This window comes from Odocoileus virginianus, chromosome 26 (assembly GCF_023699985.2).
Source record: "Odocoileus virginianus isolate 20LAN1187 ecotype Illinois chromosome 26, Ovbor_1.2, whole genome shotgun sequence".
NCBI classification, from domain to species: Eukaryota; Metazoa; Chordata; class Mammalia; order Artiodactyla; family Cervidae; genus Odocoileus; species Odocoileus virginianus.
Window position 1 is genome coordinate 10,676,675 of NC_069699.1, and position 21,084 is coordinate 10,697,758.

The 21,084-nt window shown below is 48.7% G+C and overlaps 1 protein-coding gene and 1 long non-coding RNA gene across 4 annotated transcripts; both read left to right on the forward strand.

Annotated features, from left to right (window-relative positions):
• The first annotated feature begins 3,716 nt into the window (after nucleotides 1–3,716).
• LOC139031294 (uncharacterized) lies at nucleotides 3,717–5,512 on the forward strand. Its single transcript, XR_011483779.1, has 2 exons — nucleotides 3,717–4,839; nucleotides 5,296–5,512. It is a non-coding gene; the product is annotated as an uncharacterized lncRNA (long non-coding RNA).
• Nucleotides 5,513–7,540: 2,028 nt separating this feature from the next.
• SLC25A38 (solute carrier family 25 member 38) lies at nucleotides 7,541–19,875 on the forward strand. 3 transcript variants are annotated; one of them, XM_020897368.2, is made up of 7 exons: nucleotides 7,542–7,940; nucleotides 13,423–13,544; nucleotides 14,138–14,222; nucleotides 14,879–15,058; nucleotides 15,293–15,467; nucleotides 17,108–17,274; nucleotides 19,052–19,875. In XM_020897368.2, exons 1-7 carry the CDS (start codon nucleotides 7,872–7,874, stop codon nucleotides 19,172–19,174), a joined length of 921 nt encoding a protein of 306 aa, XP_020753027.2. In that variant the 5' UTR covers nucleotides 7,542–7,871; the 3' UTR covers nucleotides 19,175–19,875. The 3 variants fall into 3 exon arrangements, with proteins under 3 accessions (XP_070311559.1, XP_020753027.2, XP_020753028.2); XM_020897369.2 differs by having other exon boundaries at nucleotides 7,544–7,940; nucleotides 15,293–15,461; XM_070455458.1 differs by lacking the exon at nucleotides 17,108–17,274 and having other exon boundaries at nucleotides 7,541–7,940; nucleotides 15,293–15,461.
• The last annotated feature ends 1,209 nt before the right edge of the window (nucleotides 19,876–21,084 follow it).

Here is a 21,084-nt window from a genome sequence, read left to right on the forward strand (position 1 = left end):
CCTGGATGCCAGCCCCACTCATCACCGTGAGTACCCATGTTGCATCCAGATGCGGGCCGCTGTGAGTGTGGTCAGTCTCAGAGGGAGGGGGCTACCAGGGACCTTAGACTCCTGTGACAGATGAGAACTCGGAGCCAGGACTCCTGATGCTCATGCCACTTGGCCGTTTCATCCTGTATGGAGGGGTGGGCCCTCAGCCTGGGAACTTAGTGACAGTATCTGGAGGCTCCTCCAGTCTCCTGACCCTGCTGAACCTTTCCCATACGGTTAAGTGGGGTTGCCGAGCCCCAGAGTGAGCAAGGGAGCAGAATCAGGGAAAGGGAATCTGATTAGTGGCGACTCAAGGGAAAGCAGTGATTACTGTTTCACATAACATTTTCTGGACAAAAAAGGAGATGTAACTAAAAGAAAATTGTGGGTAAGAGTAAAGATGATGGAGTGGGAGGACAAGGAGTTCGTGTCTGCTCATAAGTAGGAGCACCTACTAGGCACTGGTGGGGGTCCCTGGACACCTAAGCAGATGAGCGGAATCCCCACACGATGAGGTAGGATGCGGAAGGACAGGAGGAAAGGAAGGAAAGTGGAGGCGGGATGGCCCTCATGGGGGCTGGGATAGGGAAGAGGATGGGGCCTACTCATAGCGAGGGGATCAGCAGAACAGAATGGGGCCTTCGGGGGACTGGAGGATCATCAGAAAATGTGACCAGCTTCTTCCCTGCCCACTTGGGCCCCAGCAAGTCTGCTGTGGTCACAGGTCTGAACACCCACCCCTCAGGGTCCCCTCTGGCCTCCTGGGTCTTGGGTTTGATTCCCACCCCCTGACTCCCCAAGGTCACTTCTGGCTGCATGGGTCCCAGGCCTGAATCCTCCCCCACCCCAAGTTTTCTTTCAGCTGTGCCGGCCCTGTAGGAGCGGACACAGTCAGCTACCTTTTGAACTTCCCAGGCCTCAAGAAGTCATCTCCATTCCGATTCAAAGGATTATTCCTTCCCGAACTCCAGCTGGAGCCCCATCATGCTGAGGCTGTACAATGAACTCATGGAGAAGACTGTGGATGGGACGTGGACGCGACTTCCCAGTTACTGTCACTCTTGGCAGTTCCTTAAAGAGGGAGACCTAGCTAGGATCACTAAAGTTGTCCCTGGTACGTTCACACCCCTGTATTAGGAGCGCTTCACCTGGGCTGGAGGGGGCCTCTGGAGAGTGCAGGACTGTGGGCAAAACTTTTCTGCTGTGTGTGCATTTTCCTCGGGGAGCTCCATGTTCCAGCCCAGTTCCCACACCTCCTGCGTGGCCGGCATTAGCCTGAGAGTCAGGTGTGAGGCAGTCTGGACATGGTGATCCTAGATTCATACACTGTCAGGCTAGAAAAGGGACGTGGAGGCCGTCTGGTTCAACCTGCTCATTTTACAAGCGAGAAAACTGAGGGCTAGAGAGGCAACAAAGCGAGTTTTTGGCAGAGACTGGACTGGAGTCAGGGAATCCTGGCTCCCGGGTCACTGCTCTCTCCACCCCTGTCTGCGGTCACCCCTGGCGTCTCCTTCCACCTGCCAGCCCCACCATCTCTGTAGACCAGACGGGTGCAATGTCAGTGAGGAATTGGGAAGAGGCAGTGCCTGGGATTAAGGGCCAGTGCCTTCACCCTGGTACACCCAGTTTGGGCAGCTCAGTGATGCTACAGAGGGCAGGATCTTACTGAAATCCAGGGCCAGGAGCCAGAATCTGCTGGGGAAAGAACTCGCTCTCCCTCTAGTGGTCAGCTGAGCTGAGCTCTTGAACCAGTCAGTGAAGGACATTGGATGGAAAACAGAAGATGAAGAGATGCGTTTGAAAGACAGGAGGAGCCAGACGGAAGACTTTTATTTATAGTTTATAATTATATGCTATGTTTGTAGTATATAATTTTGTATACCTAAGCTGTCATTCAGAATTCTGCTTTGAGGGGAATTCCCTGGTGGCCCAGTGACTGGGACTCTGCCTTTTCACTGCCGAAGGCATGAGTTCAATCCCTGGTCGGGGAACTAAGAGTTCATAAGCCATGCTGCCAAAAAAAAAAGAAAGAAAGAAAGAAAAGAAATTCTGGTTTGAGATTCTTGGCAAAATGAAGGTGTTTGATAAAGTATTGGATGTGCTGTGTTAGTCGCTCAGTTGTGTCTGACTCTTTGCAACCCCATGATCTGTATAGCCTGCCAGGCTTCTCTGTCCAAGGAATTCTCCAGGCAAGAATACTGGAGCGGATTGCCATTCCCTTCTCCAGAGGATCTTCTGGACCCACGGATCGAACCCTGGTCTCCTGCGTCGCAGGCAGATTCTTTACCCTTTGAGCTTCAGGGAAGTCCTTAAGTTTTGGATATTGGAAGCTTAACCTCTAATTAGGGCCTCTAAATTATCCCCATTTCCCTCAGAAGTCATACAGTATAAACAAATCTCACTGAAAGTTCAGGCCTGTGGCAGTGAGAGGAGACACATACACATATTCTACAAAAAGGACTGTGGCCTGCTTACGCCTAGATCTGCCACAATCGATGCATTCAGATTAGCGTTTGTTATTCAGCTGATGGGAACAGTGGTGTTCTGAATTCACAGGCAGTTGGCTCCTCACTGCCCCTCACACTGCTGACCTCATCCTCCCCTTGGAGGCTGCTCTTCTCCGTCAGAAGTTTATGGGACCATGCCCGGGGTGGCGTGCCCAGGGGAAGCTGAGGGCGGTGGCTTTCCCGGGACATCCTCTGGTTGGGTGCTTTCAGCCCTGGAGACCACACCACCCTGAGGATCAGACTCCTGCCTGAGGTCTTTCTTATTGAATCCACTCTTCTCTCCAGTTCAAATGGTAGAAGACGCCCGCCTCTTTCTCTGGATCACAAAGATGGAGAGACTCGGCTTTGAGTATGTCGTCTTCCACAACGACTCCGAGAAGAAGTGCATCTGCTTGTTCCAGCCTGGGCCCCTCCTGGAGGGGCTGCCTGGGTGAGGCACGCAGGCTTGTCCCAGCTAGCAGCTCAAATGGCCTTTATCTTGGTCCAAGAGCAGGTGGTGGGTGAAAACCCAGTTGTGGGTCCCTGGTTGCCTTCAGCAGGTTCTTGGTTGGTGGGTGGTAGGTTAGTCACTAAGTTGTGTCCGACTCTTGCAACCCCATAGACAGTAGTCTGCCAGGCTGCTCTGTCCATGGGGTTTTCCAGGCAAGAATACTGGAGTGGATTGCCATTTCCTTCTCCAGGGGATCTTCCTGACCCAGGGATCAAACCTGGGTCTCCTGCATTGGCAGGTGGATTCTTTACCAAGTGAGCCACCAGGAAAGTCCCAGGTCCTTGGTTACTGCAGACTTATTCTACTGGCTCCCTGGGCAGCGAGGCTCTGCCAGTCCCTCAATGATCCACTCAAGGTGTGGCCTCTCCCTTAACCTCCTAAATGGCAGTGCAGTAAGCAGTGGAAGTTAGAAATGAGAAGGGGGGATCTACTCTTGTTTAGTGCTAGTATATGTCAGACCCTTTAGATGAAGCTTTGGCTGTATTAATGTAATACTCACAAAAATTCCTAGGAGATATTCCTCTCCTACAGATAAAAGACGCAGATGGCCCAGTGGTTCTGTGACTGAGGTCACATGGCTAGAAATGTGAGATTTAGAGTTAGGGTTCTCTGCCTGTAAAGCCCATGCTGTTTTCACTGTACCACTCTAGTTCCCCTGACCCCAGCCCAGAAGGGAATACAAGCTTCACCTGAATTTGTGGTTGGGGCTGGTGGAGGGTTGGGGGGGGGGCTTCTCCTGCTTTTAGTTCGTTCTCTTCTAAGCTGGTGTGACTCACTTCAGACAGCAGTGTTTGCTTCCCCTGCACCTCTCTGCGCTCACGTCTCTGCTCTGAACGGATTGACAGAAGGATCTGCTCCTGGATTGCAGGGAACCCTTCAGCACGTCACCTCACCGGAAATGGGCCATGCGGAGTGGAATCCCGGTGACTCTTCCCTTCCCGTTCCCCCCTCTGGCCCTGCAGCATTATCCATGGTGGCGTGCTGGGGACCATGATAGACACCACGCTGTTCATGATGGCGTACTGCAGTGCCAGTGCAGTCTTTACCGGGACCATGACCATCACCTTCAAGAGGTCTGTCTCCTTCCCTGGGTTCCAGTTAGGAGTAAGCTGACATGAGCTTATTCCAGAAGATAAGAGCTCACGTAGTAATCCTGCGTACAAAGGGGAGCTTCTACTTTTGTTTTTCTCATGGACCAACCTAAACTTGTTAGATGTTCCCTTTTCATCCAAGTTCAACGTGATGAGCTTGAACATGGGTTATGTGTTCCAACATAAAAACACACTACACAGGACAATGATGAACTACTTTTGGCCACCTCTGATTTAAAGAAAGCCAACCCATGTGCCTGTATGTATTTAACTCAGTCCACAAATAATTATTGGGCTGCTACTGAAATGAGAATTCCTGATACGTGATTAATTTGTTGTTAAACTCGCATGCATTGTTTTGTCCGATCTTTACTATAATCCTGGGAGGTTGGTACCATTATCTCCAACTTGACAAATGAGGAACCTGAAACAAAGACACAGCTAGCAGGTGACAAACACAAAGGCCCTGACATCTTGGCCCTTGGAGTAGAAGCCCAGGACCCCGACTCTGGTAGACTCCAACCCCTGCAGGGTCATCCCCCACCTTTCTCAGAGACCAGGCTACCAGCCACTTGCCCCCACTGCCCCTCTCCTAGCCCGATCACCCTCGGCTCAGTGGTGAGGCTGGAGGCAAACATCACTGGCATGGAAGGAAGAAAGGTGTTTCTCTCTTGTGAAGCCCAAAGCAGCGACAGGACCATCCTCTTTGCCGAAGCTTCTGGTAAGGCCATGAGAATTCTTTTTTCCTGCTGTTGGTACCCACCCATGTGACCAGGCACAGAGGGTGGCTTTCCCCCCTGCTGGGGGCAGCAGCTGCCCTGGGTGTGTTTGGGGTTGGATGGGATGCTCACATGGAGAGGAGCCTCTATAAGTTATAGGATAGAGGCCATCATAACACGCCCACTCACCTCCCTGGGAGACTACCAGTCAGAAAGGGGCTCATGAGGATGGAGGGGAGGGGCTGTGGCCGCAGAATGTGCATGGTATCTCCCCTCCTGGTCCCCTCCTGGCCTCCAAAAGGCAAAAGCAGACTCATTGCTTTGGCAACAATAGAGGGAATTTAGATATTTCCAGAAGCAGCTCTGGCTCCAGGCAGACAGGAAAGGTCTCCTTGAACTGGTTTTTCCCGAAAGCAAAACCTGAGAGCCACTCATCTCTGTGTTTTTCACCATTCCAGCTATCTTCTTCCAAATGAAGTGACACAGGTGCAAGGCACCAGAAGGTTCCTCTCCTGGCCTGGAAGTCAGGAAACCAGAACTTCCTTTGGAGCAGTCTGTCTGTCCCACCCATTTCCAGCTGCCAGTGTTTCCTCCAGCCCTTCCTCTTTGGTTGGTGGAAACTCCTCCTGCTGTCAGAGCTTGTTATGAATAAACTTTGTAAAGGGAGGTCATGTATCCAAATGGACATATGTATATTTCTTTCTGCATAGAGATGTCTATGGTCAGTGGGATGGGAAAGCATCGTGTGACATTAACACCCAACTCAGAAAACAGAAGAAGGGCCAGATTGGGTTTGAGGGACCCAATGTGTAACTGCAGAAGAGAGTAAGGTGATAGAAGCAAAATCATGTTCCACCAGCTACAGCTAAGTCAAGGGAGCCTTGCCCGATGTTACTTAATGATCTTGGTTTGAACTGAAGTCACACACAATGTTTTCACCAGGTATTTTTCCTTTTCTTTTTTTCTGCTTGCTTTTTCCTTTCATTTTTTAATTCACTCCTCTAAATTCTACCATGAAGTACTGCCCTAAAACCTTCACTCATCTGCTGATGGGTAATACTCCTTTTACATGATCTTATATATCTCTGCACCCTCTCAGACGTGGGGGGAGGATTGAGGAGTTGGGGGGACTTTCGGCTCCAGAGTTGTGAGTGTAGCAGGAACACATACACAGGAGGAAAACCCAGGCAGGCACCAACCACCCTTAAAAACCAGCCCATTTTATCTGAGCCCAGAGCCAAGCCAATACCTGCTGAGGGTGGGGCAGTGGGCAGCAGGCCTTCATTCTGGGTCCCACCTCTATCCCCTTCTCAGAGTGGCCAAGAATAGCCTCTAAAACACACCAATAGATTATTTCTCATGAGTAGGAATTCTTGCCCCATGAGGTCAGAAAAGTAGGTCTTCCTTTAAAGACAAGTTTCAGCCTAGTTCAGCATTGTTCAAGGAAAACGATCCTTGCAGCTTAGAACAAGAGATGGCAGAGTATCCAGCAGTCACCCGGCAGGCTTGCCTGTGTATTTTTCATATTTGCTCTTTGCTTAATCCCCTCTGATGATAAAAAGCCCACACTTTCTTGCCTGTTCCTTGTGCTTCAGAAGTACAGGAATTTAAGCCTTAAAAAACACAGCATCTTGCTCCCTGAATCATCAGTTTCTTTTCTGACCTAGATTTCCTGAGTGAAGAATGGATGGTGGGAAGTAATGAAGGCTGCCACTATGAAAAGTCTGGGCTTTATTCTGCAGATAATCAGGACTCCTGAAGATGTGTGCCTGCCTTTTCCAAAAAGAGTGTCAGGATTCTAGCAGTAATAGTTTCCCACCCATCAGCCAGATAGGAATAATGGGAAGTTGAGAGACCAAAATGAAGGTTATTGATAGGGTCCAGATAACAGGTAAGAACCATAATCTTAACCATCTAGACCAGTGCTGTCCAATAGAAAAGTAGTTCAAGCCCCAAGTATAATTTAATAATTTTTTTAAAATTGAAGTATAGTTGATCTACAATATTGTGTTAATTTCTGCTGTACACCAAAGTGACTCAGTTATACACACACACACACACACACACACACACACACACACATATATATTCTTTTCCATTATGATTTATCACAGGATAACAAGTGTAATCTTAAGTATTCTAATAGCCATATTAAAAAAGCAAAAGAGGTAAAATTAATTTTAGTAATTATTTCACCTAATTGACACATCCGAAGAAATCATTTCAACAGGTAAAAATGAAAAGATTGTTTATGAAATTATTTTATCTTACTGCCATGTCAGAAATACGGTGTGTGGATGACTTACAGCACATTTCTGACATCAAGTTTTCAGCATTTTTTAAAGGGAAATGTGGAAATGCCAAAACAATAAAGTCATGTTTAACGGAAAAATATTCCACATGGCTTCAGTTTTTAATACAAATGAATTACAGCTAAATCAAGTTTAAAATTCTGGCCTTCACTCACACGAGCCACTTCTCGAGTGCTCAGTGGCCCCAGCTGGCTACTGGCTACCGCACTGGTCAGAGTTAAGTCTGGACTGTAACTAGTACAGACGTGGCACCCGAAAGCATCCAGCGCTGCAGACGTCCCTTAAAGCTCCGGGCGCAGGGAAACCGCCGAACCTGCAGTCCCGGACGTCCCCACCAGGTGGCACTAGGAAGCACATCCTCTTCCGCGCGCGAAGCGCATCCAACCCCGGAAGCTAAATTCCGGCATTCTAGCTAGTTCTTCCGGCTTTCTTCATCTCTAGTGCACCCTACTATCCTCAAGTCCTGAAGCCCGTGGCTGGGCAGTATGGACCGGGTAGCAGAGCCGAGAAGTCTGCGGCTCAAGTGAAAAGCGGCGCTCGGAGCCACCCACTGGCGGTGGACGCGCAGGTCCCGGCCGGCGTAGACTGCAGAGTAGGCCCTGACGTAGAAAGCGTCGCCCGGCTACCGCCGTCGCGTCGTCTTCCTCCAGGATCGCCAGGGCCCGGCCTGCGCTCCTACCAACGGCATCCGGGGCCCAGTGCATTCACAGGCCTCCCCTCCAATGATTCAGAAGTCACGCCCGGCGCTGCTGCAGCCCCAAGATGTCGGAGACAGGGTGGAAACGCTTATGGTAAACTGCAGGGGAGGGAAGGCAGGGATTCCGGCGTCGCAGGCTCGGGGAGGGGAATTCGGAGGGTTGCCGAGGGTCAGCTGCTCTCGGGGGTTCGTTTTCTGCACCGGGGGTGCGCGCAAAACGGGTTGGGGACTTGGCGCAGAGATGGAGTTTGACTGAGGGATTAAAAGGAGGGTAGGGAGGAAGGAGAGGAGTGTTAGAGCAACTCTTGGACAGGCAAGGAAAGGTCTCGTTTCTGTGTTAGTATCTGGACAGAGGTAGGAGGGATTGCTGCGGCCTTGGGGGCCGTCAGCGGAATGTCCTCCCACGGCAGGGAACGAGGTGTGAGCGCTATGGGAAGTTGCTTTGAGTTGTTTCCCTAGATTGAAAGGTGAGAGGGCACCTGGGTAGATATTTGGACCGTTGCAAAGCCCGGCAATGAAGCTAAGCCTGAAGTGCCATCCTTGCTCAAGCAAGGTGGATTAGGATCACTCAGAGCCGACGGGCTGGGTTAGAGGGACTCGCTGGGAAACTGCTGTGGTTTGCGGGCGCCACGGGGCCAAGCCCCCGCATCTGGATTGGCTGCCGTGGTCGTCCGCGGGCCTGCTATTGGTGGAGGCGGGGCCGGGAAGGCGGGCAGAGGAGGACTGTCTGGCAAAGTCGCTACTAGCGGTGCGTGGAGGCGGGGATGCGGCTTCCTTTAGTTCGCGAGGGCCAGTGGCTTTCTCCTGAGACGAAGGTTACGGTCCACCTGCGGCAGGTGCTGGGCGGGGTTGTGGGTACTTTTTTTATTGGTGGTTTTTTGTTTGTTTTTGTTTATAATCTTAAAGGCGGGGTCGGGGGCCGCTTTAAGATTACATCTTTAATCACGTGCTTACCGATGTCTTTCTGGGTCCTCCGGCTCTGGCCTGGAGATCTGATTTAATTTTTGGGGATTTAGTGTTTTCAAGGGAAGTGGGAGTTGCTTGTGGAACTTGTTTGCCAACTGTTCAAGTGCTGTTTATTGCCTTTATGTATCTTTGTATTCTTGTTTGGTTGTTATCAGTATTTACTTTGAATAAATTTGAGCTACTTAGAAAGAAAGAAGCCAAGTGTGTCTTAAAGAATGTGCCATCCACTATTGATAATATCTTTCAAAAAGAGAAGTGTAAATTCTGTTTTTTAAAAACAATTTTGTTGCCTGTTTTTTAACTCAAGGTTAATCAATACTGCTGGTATATATTTAGCATCTGCTCTATGCTAATAGACCTGGAAAGTTACAGTTAAAAAGGTTATGGGCTCTATGGATGTATTCAACAAATATTTATTGAGTCAGTAAAATGTCTAAGCACTGTGCTCTGAGATAAGGTCTTGTAGTGGAGGACAGTGTGTTGTGGGGCAGGGGAGGGGTACATGTGAGTGTGCTCAGTCCTGTCCAACTCTTTGCTACCCCATGGACTGTAGCCAGCCAGGCTCCTCTGTCCATGGAATTCTCCAGGCAAGAATAATACTGGAGTGGGTTGCCATTTCCTCCTCCAGGGCTTCTTCCTGACCCAGGGATTGAACCGAGTCTCCTGTATCTCCTGCATTGGCAGACAGATTATTTACCACTGAGCCACCTGGGAATCCCAGAGGGGAGGGGTAGTTCCATACAATACCAGTGAGAACACTGGGGAAGCAGCTCCAAAGAGAACTGCTTAGAAGTGGTAACTGCAGGTCAGTCCTACAGCCTTACTGGAGCAAAGGGCTGAAGGGTGCCTGGGGCGATCCCGCTGCCCAGGGATGGGGCCTGCAGGGCCCACTAAGCTTTATCCTGTGGGATTGTGGTCAAGGGAGAGCCACGTGTAGATTTCCTCTTAGATGACGTGATTTCCTTCATTCTTGACTATTGAGCACCTGATGCAGACCAGGTTCTGCAATCAGTCCTGGAGGAACCACCATGGGTTTGAACATCTAGCTCATAAGAGCGCTGTGAGATTTCGAGGTGGTGTATATGGATGCCTCACCCCAGGCTGCTCAGTGGGTTTGGCACTGCTGAGGCTGGAGACTCACAGGGAGGTTACTTGGATCAGCATAGGGCAGGCTGTGGGAGGAAAGAGGGGTCAGCGGCAGGAGTTGGTCGTGAAATGGTAGGTAGATCAAGGAGTCTTCCTCGTCTCCTGAAGGTCCTGCTGGAACATCTCAGTGTGGACTGAAGGAGAGGCAGGCATGTGAAGAAGCGTGGACTGAGTTTCCATTTGGGGATGTTGAGTTTGAGATGTCTGCAGGCCATCTGAGGGGAGATATGGGGAGTGAGGGCTGAATTGGGCTGGAGATGTGGGCGTTGCCGACATGCGTGTTTGGAGCGAGGTGTGGTGTGGGGATAAGGGTGCCCTGAGAGGCAGCAGCTACGGGGAGATAAGAGGAACAGCAACATCTGTGAGCTGGGGAAAGGAAGCCCAGAAGGGCATCCAGAAGAGGAACGAGAAGCCAGAGGGGCAGCCATCAGCAGGTGTTCCAAATGCACCGGAGAGGCCACGTAAGAGAAGGGCATGGGAAAGGGGTCCTGGGCTGCTCAGGTCCTCGGTGAGGCAGCTTCAGTGGAGGGGCTTTAGCCGGATGCAAACTGTGGGGACGTGAGGGGTGACTGGTGAAGAGGGAGTGGAGATGACGTGGCCTCAGCCTGGAAGGATGGGGGCTTTCAAGCTTGTTCCAGGCAAAGGAGTCAGCGGAAGTAAGAGGCTGAGTGTGCAGGCACGAGGCCCTCATTGACAGCACAAAGTCTTGGATGAGCCTGAGAAACAAAACTCGAGGGAGCGCAGTTAGCAGGAGGAGCGGGCCGCCGCGTGCGGACACACACCTGATGAAGCGCCCGTTTGACTTGGCTGTACTTACGGTCTGACCTTTGCTTAGAAAGCTATTTGAGTGTGGCTGTAAGCTCCAGTATTTATTATCTGAACTTAGACCTTTTAAGGAATGCCAGTTATAAGTTGATAACTGCTGGTTTGGTGGAACGTGGAATTACCTCTTTTCTCTGTGAAACAAATACCACAGATTACAAACGTTTTGGTTCTAGGTAGGTAGTTATGTACCGTGTGTAACAAGCAACTTCATCTTAATAGCATTTTAGGATGACACTATTACAAAATAATAGTGCAAATGCCATTTAATGAGAGAGAAGATCTTTGGATGGAGTTTGCTCAGTGTCTCCTATTGAAAAGAAGACTTTTCTCTCCTGCTTGGATTTTTAAAAGTGTGTTTGCACAATCATTTGAGTATGTCTGGATTCCAGGGCATGCTGTGAGGCCCTGGAGTGCGCTTGAGGAAAGTGCAGTTAGTCTGCCAGACAGTCCTGCCCTTCTGAATGCTGCCTGTAGATTAGCCAGTGTGCGTGACTCTCCCAGAACTGTGAAATTCCAGATGTTCAAGCTGGATTTAGAACAGGCAGAGGACCCAGAGATCAAATTGCCAACATCCGTTGGCTCATCGAAAAAGCAAGGGAGTTCCAGAAAAACATCTACTTCTGCTTTATTGACTATGCCAAAGCCTTTGACTGTGTGGATCACAACAAACTGTGGAAAATTCTTAAAGAGATGGGAATACCATTAGACCACCTTACCTGCTTCCTGCATATATATACAGGTCAGGAAGCAACAGTTAGAACTGGACATGGAACAACAGACTGGTTCCAAATTGGGAAAGGAGTACGTCAAGACTGTATATTGTCACCCTGCTTATTTAACTTATATGCAGAGTACATCATGTGAAATGCCAGGCTGGATGAAGCACAAGCTGGAATCAAGATTGCTGGGAGAAATATCAATAACCTCAGATATGCAGATGACACCACCCTTATGGCAGAAAGTGAAGAAGAACTAAAGAGCCTCTAGATGAAAGTGAAAGAGGAGACTGAAAAACCTGGCTTAAAACTCAGCATTCAAAAAAAGTGAAAATCATGGCATCCAGTTCCATCACTTCATGGCAAATAGATGGGGAAAAATGGAAACAGTGATGCTTTCTCCTTGGAAGAAAAGCTATGACCAACCTAGACAGCATATTAAAAAGCAGAGGCATTACTTTGCCAACAAAGTTCCCTTTAGTCAAAGCTATAGTTTTTCCAGTAGTTGTGTATGGATGGGAGAGTTGGACTATAAAGAAAGCTGAGGGAAGAATTGATGCTTTTGAACTGTGGTGTTGGAGAAGACTCTTGAGAATCCCTTAGACTGTAAGGATTTCCCAATCCATCCTAAAGGAAATCAGTCTTGAATATTCATTGGAGGGACTGATGGTGAAAGTGAAGCCCCAATATTTTGACCACCTGATGCAAAGAGCTGACTCATTGGAAAAGCCCGTGATGCTGGGAAAGGTTGAGAGCAGGAGGAGAAGGGGACAACAGAGGATGAGATGGTTGGATGGCATCACCGACTCAATGGACATGGGTTTGAGCACGCTCTGAGAATTGGTGATGGATAGGGAAGCCTGGCATGCTGCAGTCCATGGGTTCGCAAAGAGTCGGACAGGACTGAGCGACTGAGCTGAGCTGTGACTCTCCCAGTATGTAGGACTGCCGGCAGACCCAGGAGTGGCTGCCTGCCTGTGGTGCCCCTGCGGTCTGCTTCAGTACCAGTGAGGTGAATAGGTGTACTCAGAGGGAAAGTTTTAAATTAAGGAAATGCATGACTTTTACAGGAAGTGGCACATACAGCTCACAGTGCATGAGCTCACTTAGGGTTTCACTTCCTTTGTCTTACTTCTGTAAATAATCCACCGGTCCTACCACCCCGGGAACCTGAAACCAGTAGTCCAGGGTTAAAACACGCTGCTCAGTTGATTTTGCTTTCATCACGAGAATTGACCAATAACTTATGTTCAGGACAAATTAGGGAGGTGTGGTCATTGGCATAATTCACAGATGGAAATAGCTATGTTGCTCAGTAGGAGAGAAGTTATCTACAATTTTTTTTATACTTTATTAATTTTTGGTTATGCTGGTCTTTGTTGCTGCACTTGGGCCTTTTCTCTAGTTGCAACAAGCGGAGGCTTCTCATTGCCATGGGTTCTCTCCTTGCAGAGCCCAGACTCTAGGGCGCTTGGGCTTCAGTAGTTTCGGCACACGGGCTCAGTAGTTGGTTCTCAGGCTCTAGAGCACAGACTCAACAGTTGCGGTGCATGGGATTAGTTGCTCCTAGGGATGTGGGATCTTCCCAGATCAGGGATTGAATGCATGTCTCCTCCATTGGCAGGCAGATTCTTTACCACTGAGCCACCAGGGAAGCCCTATCCATAAGTTTTTAAATTATCAGTGATTACTAAAGTTATCAGTAAGACGTGAGAGCTACTTCTTGGAGCATACAATGTTCTCAACCACATTCTAACAGTGTTCATCCCTGACTACATTTTGCCCTTCTCTGAAGTCAGAAGCTATTAATAATACAGGGCATCGCCAGGTGAGTTGCTAAGAAACCCTTAGGAAGAACTGACTGGTCCAGGTGTGGTGAATGGTGGGACAGAGCTGATGACACCATGTTCTCTTGCCCTGCAGTTGCAGCCAGTGATCAAAGCTTTCTTGTGTGGCTCCATCAGTGGGACCTTCTCTACCGTCCTCTTCCAACCCCTGGATCTCCTCAAAACCCGCCTGCAGACCCTCCAACCCTCAGCCCATGGGTAAGGCCTGCTGCCCACACCCCCACCCCCGTTTCACTCAGGAACTGGTTTCAGCGACTTCTCTCAGACACGGGAGCATCTCTGCTGTGTTCAGGCAGCTTCCATTCTGTGGGATGATCAAAGAGACACGCAGGCCAGGCCCAGCTTTCCTGCGTTTCGTGTATACTCTTGTGTTTGACATTTCTCTTAATTAAATGGGGTCCTTCGCTCAGCTGCTTCCTGGCATCTGCCTTGCTGACATTTGCATTTTACTGTGCCCGTCTGTAATGTCATGACTGTGCTGCCTGGGGCAAACAGGGGCTGGTTTTCTGGAAATAAGGGAAGTATTGAGTGTCCCTTGTGAGCCCCCTTACTGGGCTCAGCACTGTGGGAAGTGTGTGAAGTGTATGAAAAATGGGTAGTTATCCCATTGCTTGCAGCCTGAATGAACAAAGACTCACGGACCTGCCACGCTGTGAGTGCGTAGGGGCTCAGAGTCACTCCCAGATGCCTAGCAGAGATCCTGAGGTGTTGTAGAAGAGGCCACACAGAGAAGTGTCTGAGCGGGCAGTCAGTGATGCTCCCTGCCTTGCCTCTGTCTCGTCTGCCTTCAGGTCCAGACGCGTTGGGATGTTGGCCCTGCTCCGGAGTGTGGTTCGCACGGAGAGTCTGCTGGGCCTCTGGAAAGGGATGTCTCCCGTAAGCTCCCCTTCTCCTCACCGGCCGATTCTCATCCACCTCCGCATCCTCGCTTTTAAGAGTGCACGAGGGCTGGAGACTGGGCAGGCCTCTGTGGTCTCCCTGCCCGTCGCTCTCCCTGGCTTCCGCTTGAGGGCCCTGGGGGGCATCACCCCCGTGTGCCCCGGGCACGGCTGCTTAGCAGCATCAAGTCCCACAGCAGAGGCAGTGGGCGCCCCGCCCTCAGCAGGCCCCCCCTTCCCCGGTGCCCCCACAGCTGCCTTTCCCTCCCTGGAAGACTTTTTCTGCCTTCAGAAGTCATTTTGCTGGACAAGCCAGGGAATTCATGCCCACCCCAACCTCAAGGCAGCTCGTAAGCAGTGAAAGACGAGACCTGATGTTTCGAAGCCCCCTTCCCTCCTCAGGTGGCGGGGTACCCGAGGCACATCCACGCTGATTCCCAGAGTTCCCCGGAGGGATTCCATTGCCCATGGTGAAAGCTGATGGGACGGCGTGCCCTTTATTGGCCACCTTCTCTCCCATCTCATGTCCCCACTCTCCCATTGGTGTTCCCTCCACACCTTAAATCAACTCCTCGCATGCAAATCCCGGGTCTTCTTTGGGGAAATACACCCGTGGTGCTCTGACCCCTTCCCTCCGTCCGACTCTTCCTGCAGTCCATCGTGAGGTGTGTCCCTGGCGTTGGCATCTACTTTGGCACGCTGTACTCTCTGAAGCAGTACTTCCTGCGGGGCCACCCCCCCACCGCCCTGGAGTCAGTCATCCTGGGGGTGGGCTCCCGCTCCGTTGCAGGGGTCTGCATGTCGCCCATCACTGTGATCAAGACACGGTACGAGGTGAGTTGGACAGCCTCGGGGACGGGGAGAGGGCAGAGAGAGGCACTGGACTCTTGGGTCAAGTGGCCACTGCTGCCACCTCCTGATGTGCAGCCCGGCCCAGAGGTCAGGGAGGTCGGAGAAGCGTGGGAACCGGAGCCCCCAGGGCCCCGGCCGAGCAGCCCGAGGACGGCGCGGCGCAGTGCGCAGCCGCAGGGCCACGCGGCAGCCGTGGGCTCTGCGCTTCCTTCGCAGAGCGGGCGGTACGGCTACGAGAGCATCTACGCCGCCTTGAGGAGCATCTATCACAGCGAGGGGTTCCGGGGCCTCTTCAGCGGCCTGACAGCAACACTCCTTCGTGACGCCCCCTTTTCCGGAATCTACCTGATGTTTTACAGCCAGACCAAGAACGTTGTGCTTCACGGTACGGGTAAGGGAAGGTGTGGTGGGAAGAGAGATCCCTCAAGGGGTCACATCCTCACCGCTTTCTCAGAGATAGGAGACTATTTGTTGTTCTGGTAGTATGTAATTCCTGAGTCAGGGGTGGGGGTGGAATAAACCTCGTTCTGTGTAGGCCTTGCAGCAATACTTCCCACGTTGGCCTGATATTCAGATTTCTGGGTCCTACCTAAGGAGTTTTAAATCAGAAGCTTTGGGGTGAGGACTGGGGAACTGTATTTTTCAAGAAGCGCTTATGATTCCTAACAGACAAATTTGGGAAAGCTAGTGGGTTCAGAGCTGGAAGAAAAATTTTATTTTCACTTACCTGCTATGCTCTCAGTTAACGATGAGAGCCCTCTGTTTGGATGGAAAGAAGGCTGCCAAACCTCCCACATTCTAGCAGGTCCACCCTACCAGTAAGCTCATGTTGCAAGACTTGGGCAAAATCAACAACCAGTAAATGTCCACCCAGGCGGAGTCACACACTGATAGAAACACATCCTGCAGAGTGAAGCAGCGTTCGGTCAGGTGGCTGTGGATAATCTGAGCACGGAATTACAACCAAGGCCATTTAGTTGGGAAAGCCAGAATGCTGCCCTCATGACCATGTCAGTTGGGGTGCTTTAGGAGATTTGCTGCTTCGCCCCAAGTACCAGGAGTTGTGACATTGCAGATCACAGCCTTACTTTGCAGTAGAAAGTTAAGGCAATAAGGGAGCTTGGATATATGTTTTTAACTTCTTCATTCATCCTAATTTTTTTTTTTTAATTTGGTATTTAGAAATCATTCTACACTTAACAAAAAAGTCACAAGAATAATACATGTAACTCCATAGCCCTGAATTATTCTCTTTCTATATGTATAATTATTTTCTCCAAACCATTTAAGAGTAAGTTGCAGGCATGATGCAACTCTTTACCCTTAAATACATCACTGTGTATTTCCTGAGAATAAAAGCATTCTTAATGACCATCTTTTATTTAGGAAATTTTACACAGATACAGTTCTTGTATCTGTAGTCCAATCTATAGTCTTTATTTCTCCAGTTTTCCCAATAATATATTTTGTGGCCATTTTTATTTTTTATTTTCAAGTGTATAAGCCAATTATATTACCTCAGCCTGGGTTTATCTGATGATTCCTTGCAACTAGATTCATTCTTACTCTACCTTTTCAGCAAGAGAAGCATGTAACAGGTTGTGTCTTCGTTGTGTGATGTCGGGAAGCTCATGTCACTTTTTGACCCGCTGTGGGTGATATTAACTCTTTATCACATGGATAAAAAGAATGTCTCCAGTGAACTCAGTTGTTTTTTTGTAATTTCTAAGTATCTCTGCAGGGCGGTATTTCGAATCTGTGTAAAACGTCCTGTTATTTCATCCGTATATTTTAGCGTCAGTCAGTTACTCTTGCCTGAATCAATTATCATGCTGATGGTTATAAAAAGGTGAACTTTTAGTTCCATTTTTCTGTTTACATTGATTAGTTTAGATTTTGAATTCCTAGCTTTTGTTTGAATATCCAGACCCTTCTGGCTTTCAGAGAGAATTAGTGGCAACTTGGCACTGATATTTATCTGATAGATATGAGATTTATTTATAACTGAAGGTTACCTTTGCCCTCTTTCAGACCAGTTGGATGCAGTCCTTGTTCCCGTTGTGAATTTCAGCTGTGGAATATTTGCTGGGATTCTGGCCTCCCTGGTAACTCAACCTGCAGATGTGATCAAAACTCACATGCAGCTCTCCCCAATGAAATTTCGGTGGATTGGCCAGGCAGTTACGCTGATTTTCAAAGTAAGGCTTTAGGGAATTCCCCAGTAGTCCTGTTATTAGGACTCCGTGCTTTTACTGCAGGGGACATGGGTTCGATCCCTGGTCAGTGAACTAAGATCTACCATGCCTTCTGGCACAACCAAAAAAAAAAAAATAGTGAGGCTTTAGAATACATATTGGTTCGTATTGTGGTTAAAGCTCTCTTTCTCTCTAAGGCAGTAGCTCTGTCCTTTACATGGTAGAATCACCTGGGGAGCTTTTAAAAATCCCCATTCCCAGAGCATAACCTGAGCTCATCGTATTAGAGTCTCTGGAAGACATGAAACCCTGGCATCAGTATTTTAAGTTCCCTAGTGATTCCAATGTGTTGCCAAGGTTGGGAATCACTGCTAAAAACTATGGTTGTGGGGGGTCTTTTTGTTTTTTGGGTTTTGTTTGTTTAGGGAGGGGACCTAACATTAGGACAACCTGTGATATTTGTTAAATGTGCATATTGTTGGGCTCTACCCCAGACCTCCTGAGTCAGTAGTTCTGGGAGGACTCATTAACCTAATCAAGGACCTGCTGCTGCTGCTAAGTCGCTTCAGTCATGTCCGACTCTATGTGACCCCATAGACGTCAGCCCACCAGGCTCCTCCATCCCTGGGATTCTCCAGACAAGAATACTGGAGTGGGTTACCGTTTTCTTCTCCAATGTATGCATGCATGCTAAGTTGCTTCAGTTGTGTCCAACTCTGTGCGACCCCATGGACAGAAGCCCACCAGGCTCCACTGTCCACAGGATTCTCCAGGCAAGAATACTGGAGGAGGTTGCCATTTCCTTCTCTGAATCAAGGACCTAGGAGGAAATGTAGTCAGAAAAAGACCACAGGCACCTTGTTTTGTCTCTAGGAGTTTATGCTAATACAAATGCACAGATGTATTGAAAATAAAAAGGTCGGTGTCAAATACGCTAAAATGCTATTTCAAAGCCACTGAGTTGGCCCTTTGGGAACTTGTTCTTTTATCAGATATTCTCTTTCAAGGTAAATCTGTCACTTAGATCTTTAGATGTTTCTGTACTTCTCAGTTTTTCCTCATAGCAGAGGAAAGATGTTAGCATCTGCCAGCACTTATCTGTCTTATCCTAGATAGAAGCAGATGTTTGAGAATCTGATTATATTTCTCACACTGCTTAGGTTGCTTGCTTTCTTATTCATGATACCTAAAACCATGAAGTTTGAAAATAGAATCTCCATATCTCTTCCATGTGAAAATGGAAGGGATGATAACAGTAGGAAAGAACAATCCAGATGCTGAGGTGTTTTGTCTTTAATTCTTATTTAGGGCCACCAAGAACATGTAGTGAGTTTAAAAAAAAATAAAAAGAGTTCCCTCTAGGCAGACTGAGTGCCAAGAAGTGCTTTTTCCTTCAGCCTGGAGTTGGGGCCCAGGGCTTGGCAGAGAGCCTTTGGTCTGGATTTCAGCTGCTGCTTGGGGCCTCTGGCTTCTGTGTGCCGTACAAGTTGCACACTACATAGCGTAAGCCTCTAGAAGATTTTCATCTGAGAAATAAAGTGCCCTGGATAGAGCACGCCTAAAACAGATACAGCTTAGCAACAAAGCCAAACAAATTTTTTTTTTTTTTTTAGTTCATCCCTTTGGACCCAGTATTCACAGTTTTAACGATATTTGTAAAAATCTATAAAGTAAGACTTAAAAATGGAGTAACGCAGAGGGACACCCTCTCTCTCATAGCAGGTGTGTCATTGTACTGCTGCTTTAATTCCAGCTTTTGGGCTTCCATTTTCCCTTCTAGGACCATGGGCTGCGTGGCTTCTTCCAAGGCAGTGTTCCCCGGGCCCTCCGCAGAACCCTGATGGCAGCCATGGCATGGACAGTCTATGAAGAGATGATGGCCAAGATGGGCCTGAAGTCCTGACCCAGCGGGGACCGGGCAAAGATGGGATCTGTTGTCCTGCTTGGATTCTGCCAAGGGCCGCTTCATCTCACCACGCTGGAGTCGGATGAAGTCCTAGCAGGAGAGCCTGGCAGACACATTGCCTTTAGTTACTCAGTTCAAGAAGAGAATAGGTGGGCCCAACTCAAATAGGTGGGTCCGACTTAAGCCTTCTGAACCTCCCAGAAGAGGAGTCGCTGATAGAGCACGGTGGGGAGTCAGGAAAAGGGTCTGCATACCCTACAAGGCCATGTGAAAAGGCATTTCCAGAGAGAGTGCCGTCGGCGGTCCTGCTCAGCCACCCACTACACCACGCCGCCTGCTTGGATCTGCTCTTGGGAAAGAAATTGCAACCCCAGAGATGCTGTGAGCTCTCCATTGTGTCTGAGGAGTTCTAGCAGCGAGACTGGATCTGCCAAGCAAGGAGTCACACTCACCAGGCTGAAGTCTCCCTCTGAGGTGATGTTAGGATGAAGAAGAAAAGATGTCATGACTTAACTGATTCCTTGTTAATTTCTAAGAGGCGCCAGGAAGCAGGGAAGGGAATTAGTTTCGTAGCCTCTAAGTGTCCAAGTAATATTTTTTGGTTTCGGCCCCTGCATGGTTTCAACTTCAAGTTGATCTGGCATTTTTCTGCAGCTAAAGTTGGGATAAATAAAGTGAAGCATTTTATCACTGGAAAACCTCAAGTGCCATGACTCCATCCTACAGTAACAAAATAAGGTGGCTAACACTTGATCTGTATAGGTCCGCAAGCTTAAAATTGTTTAAAATAGCTTTATTTTATATGTTATATGATCCGTCCATTCCAAATACACAATTCTATGATTTTTGTAAGTAACTTTATTGTCTACTGCAGCCCATCAGCATAAATCAGTTTTAGAACACATTCACACCTCCAGTAAGAGCTCTTATTTACAATGAACCCTCCTTCCAAGCCCAGGCAGCCACTGATCTGCTTTCTGTCTATAAATTTGCCTTTTCTCTGCACTTCCTATAAGAGGACTAATACAGTGTAGTCTCCCATGTAGTCTTTCATATGTAGTCTCTTGTGTCTGACTTTTTTCAGTTAGAATAACATTTTGGAAGTTCATCTATGATGTGCATCTTCAATACTTTATTCCTTTTTATGGCCAAATAATCTATTGTGTGCCTATTCTATTTATCCATTCATCAGTTGATGAATATTTGCATTGTGAACACTTTTTGGCACTTAGAAATAACGCTACTATGAACATTCCTGTATGAATCATTTGTGTGGATATATATTTTCATTTTCCTCGTGTACATGCCTCGGAGTGGTGTTACCGGTGGTATTATTCTTACGGTTTCTGGTGGTTGCTGGCAATTCTTGGCTTTCATCACTCCAATCTCTGTCTTCACAATGCTTTCTCCCCCATGTATCTCTCTGTCCAGATTTCCGAGTTTAAGTTTATACTTTACATTCTAAGGTTAGAATGCCCTATGTACAGTTATACTATGTGGAGGAGTGTGGGAGAGGAAAAGTAGGATCCTAGTCTAGTGGTACCTAAGCCACTAGTGATTGGTGCCCTGTGTGTATGAGGCTGTGTGCTGGGGGAAGCGGGGAGCACTTAGGGGTGGCAGTTGTGTACTTGGGGCAGGAATGCAAGGCAGGCAGCTTAACACAGATAACGGATGGGGCGCCTGCTGCCTAAGGACTTACTTAGCCTCTGAGGCAAGATGTTCAGGTTTTTAGGCCTCTTCAGTCTCCCTTGACCGACCCTCATCTTGGGCTCTGGGAGCCTAGAGCCAGTGAGGGCCCTGCCAGGGACTTGGGAGGGGAGGAGCAGAGATGAGGCCGAGGGGTGCAGGCTTTATCCAGTACATATTTGCTCATCTTATACACAGCTGATGAATTTCAGTTACCAGAG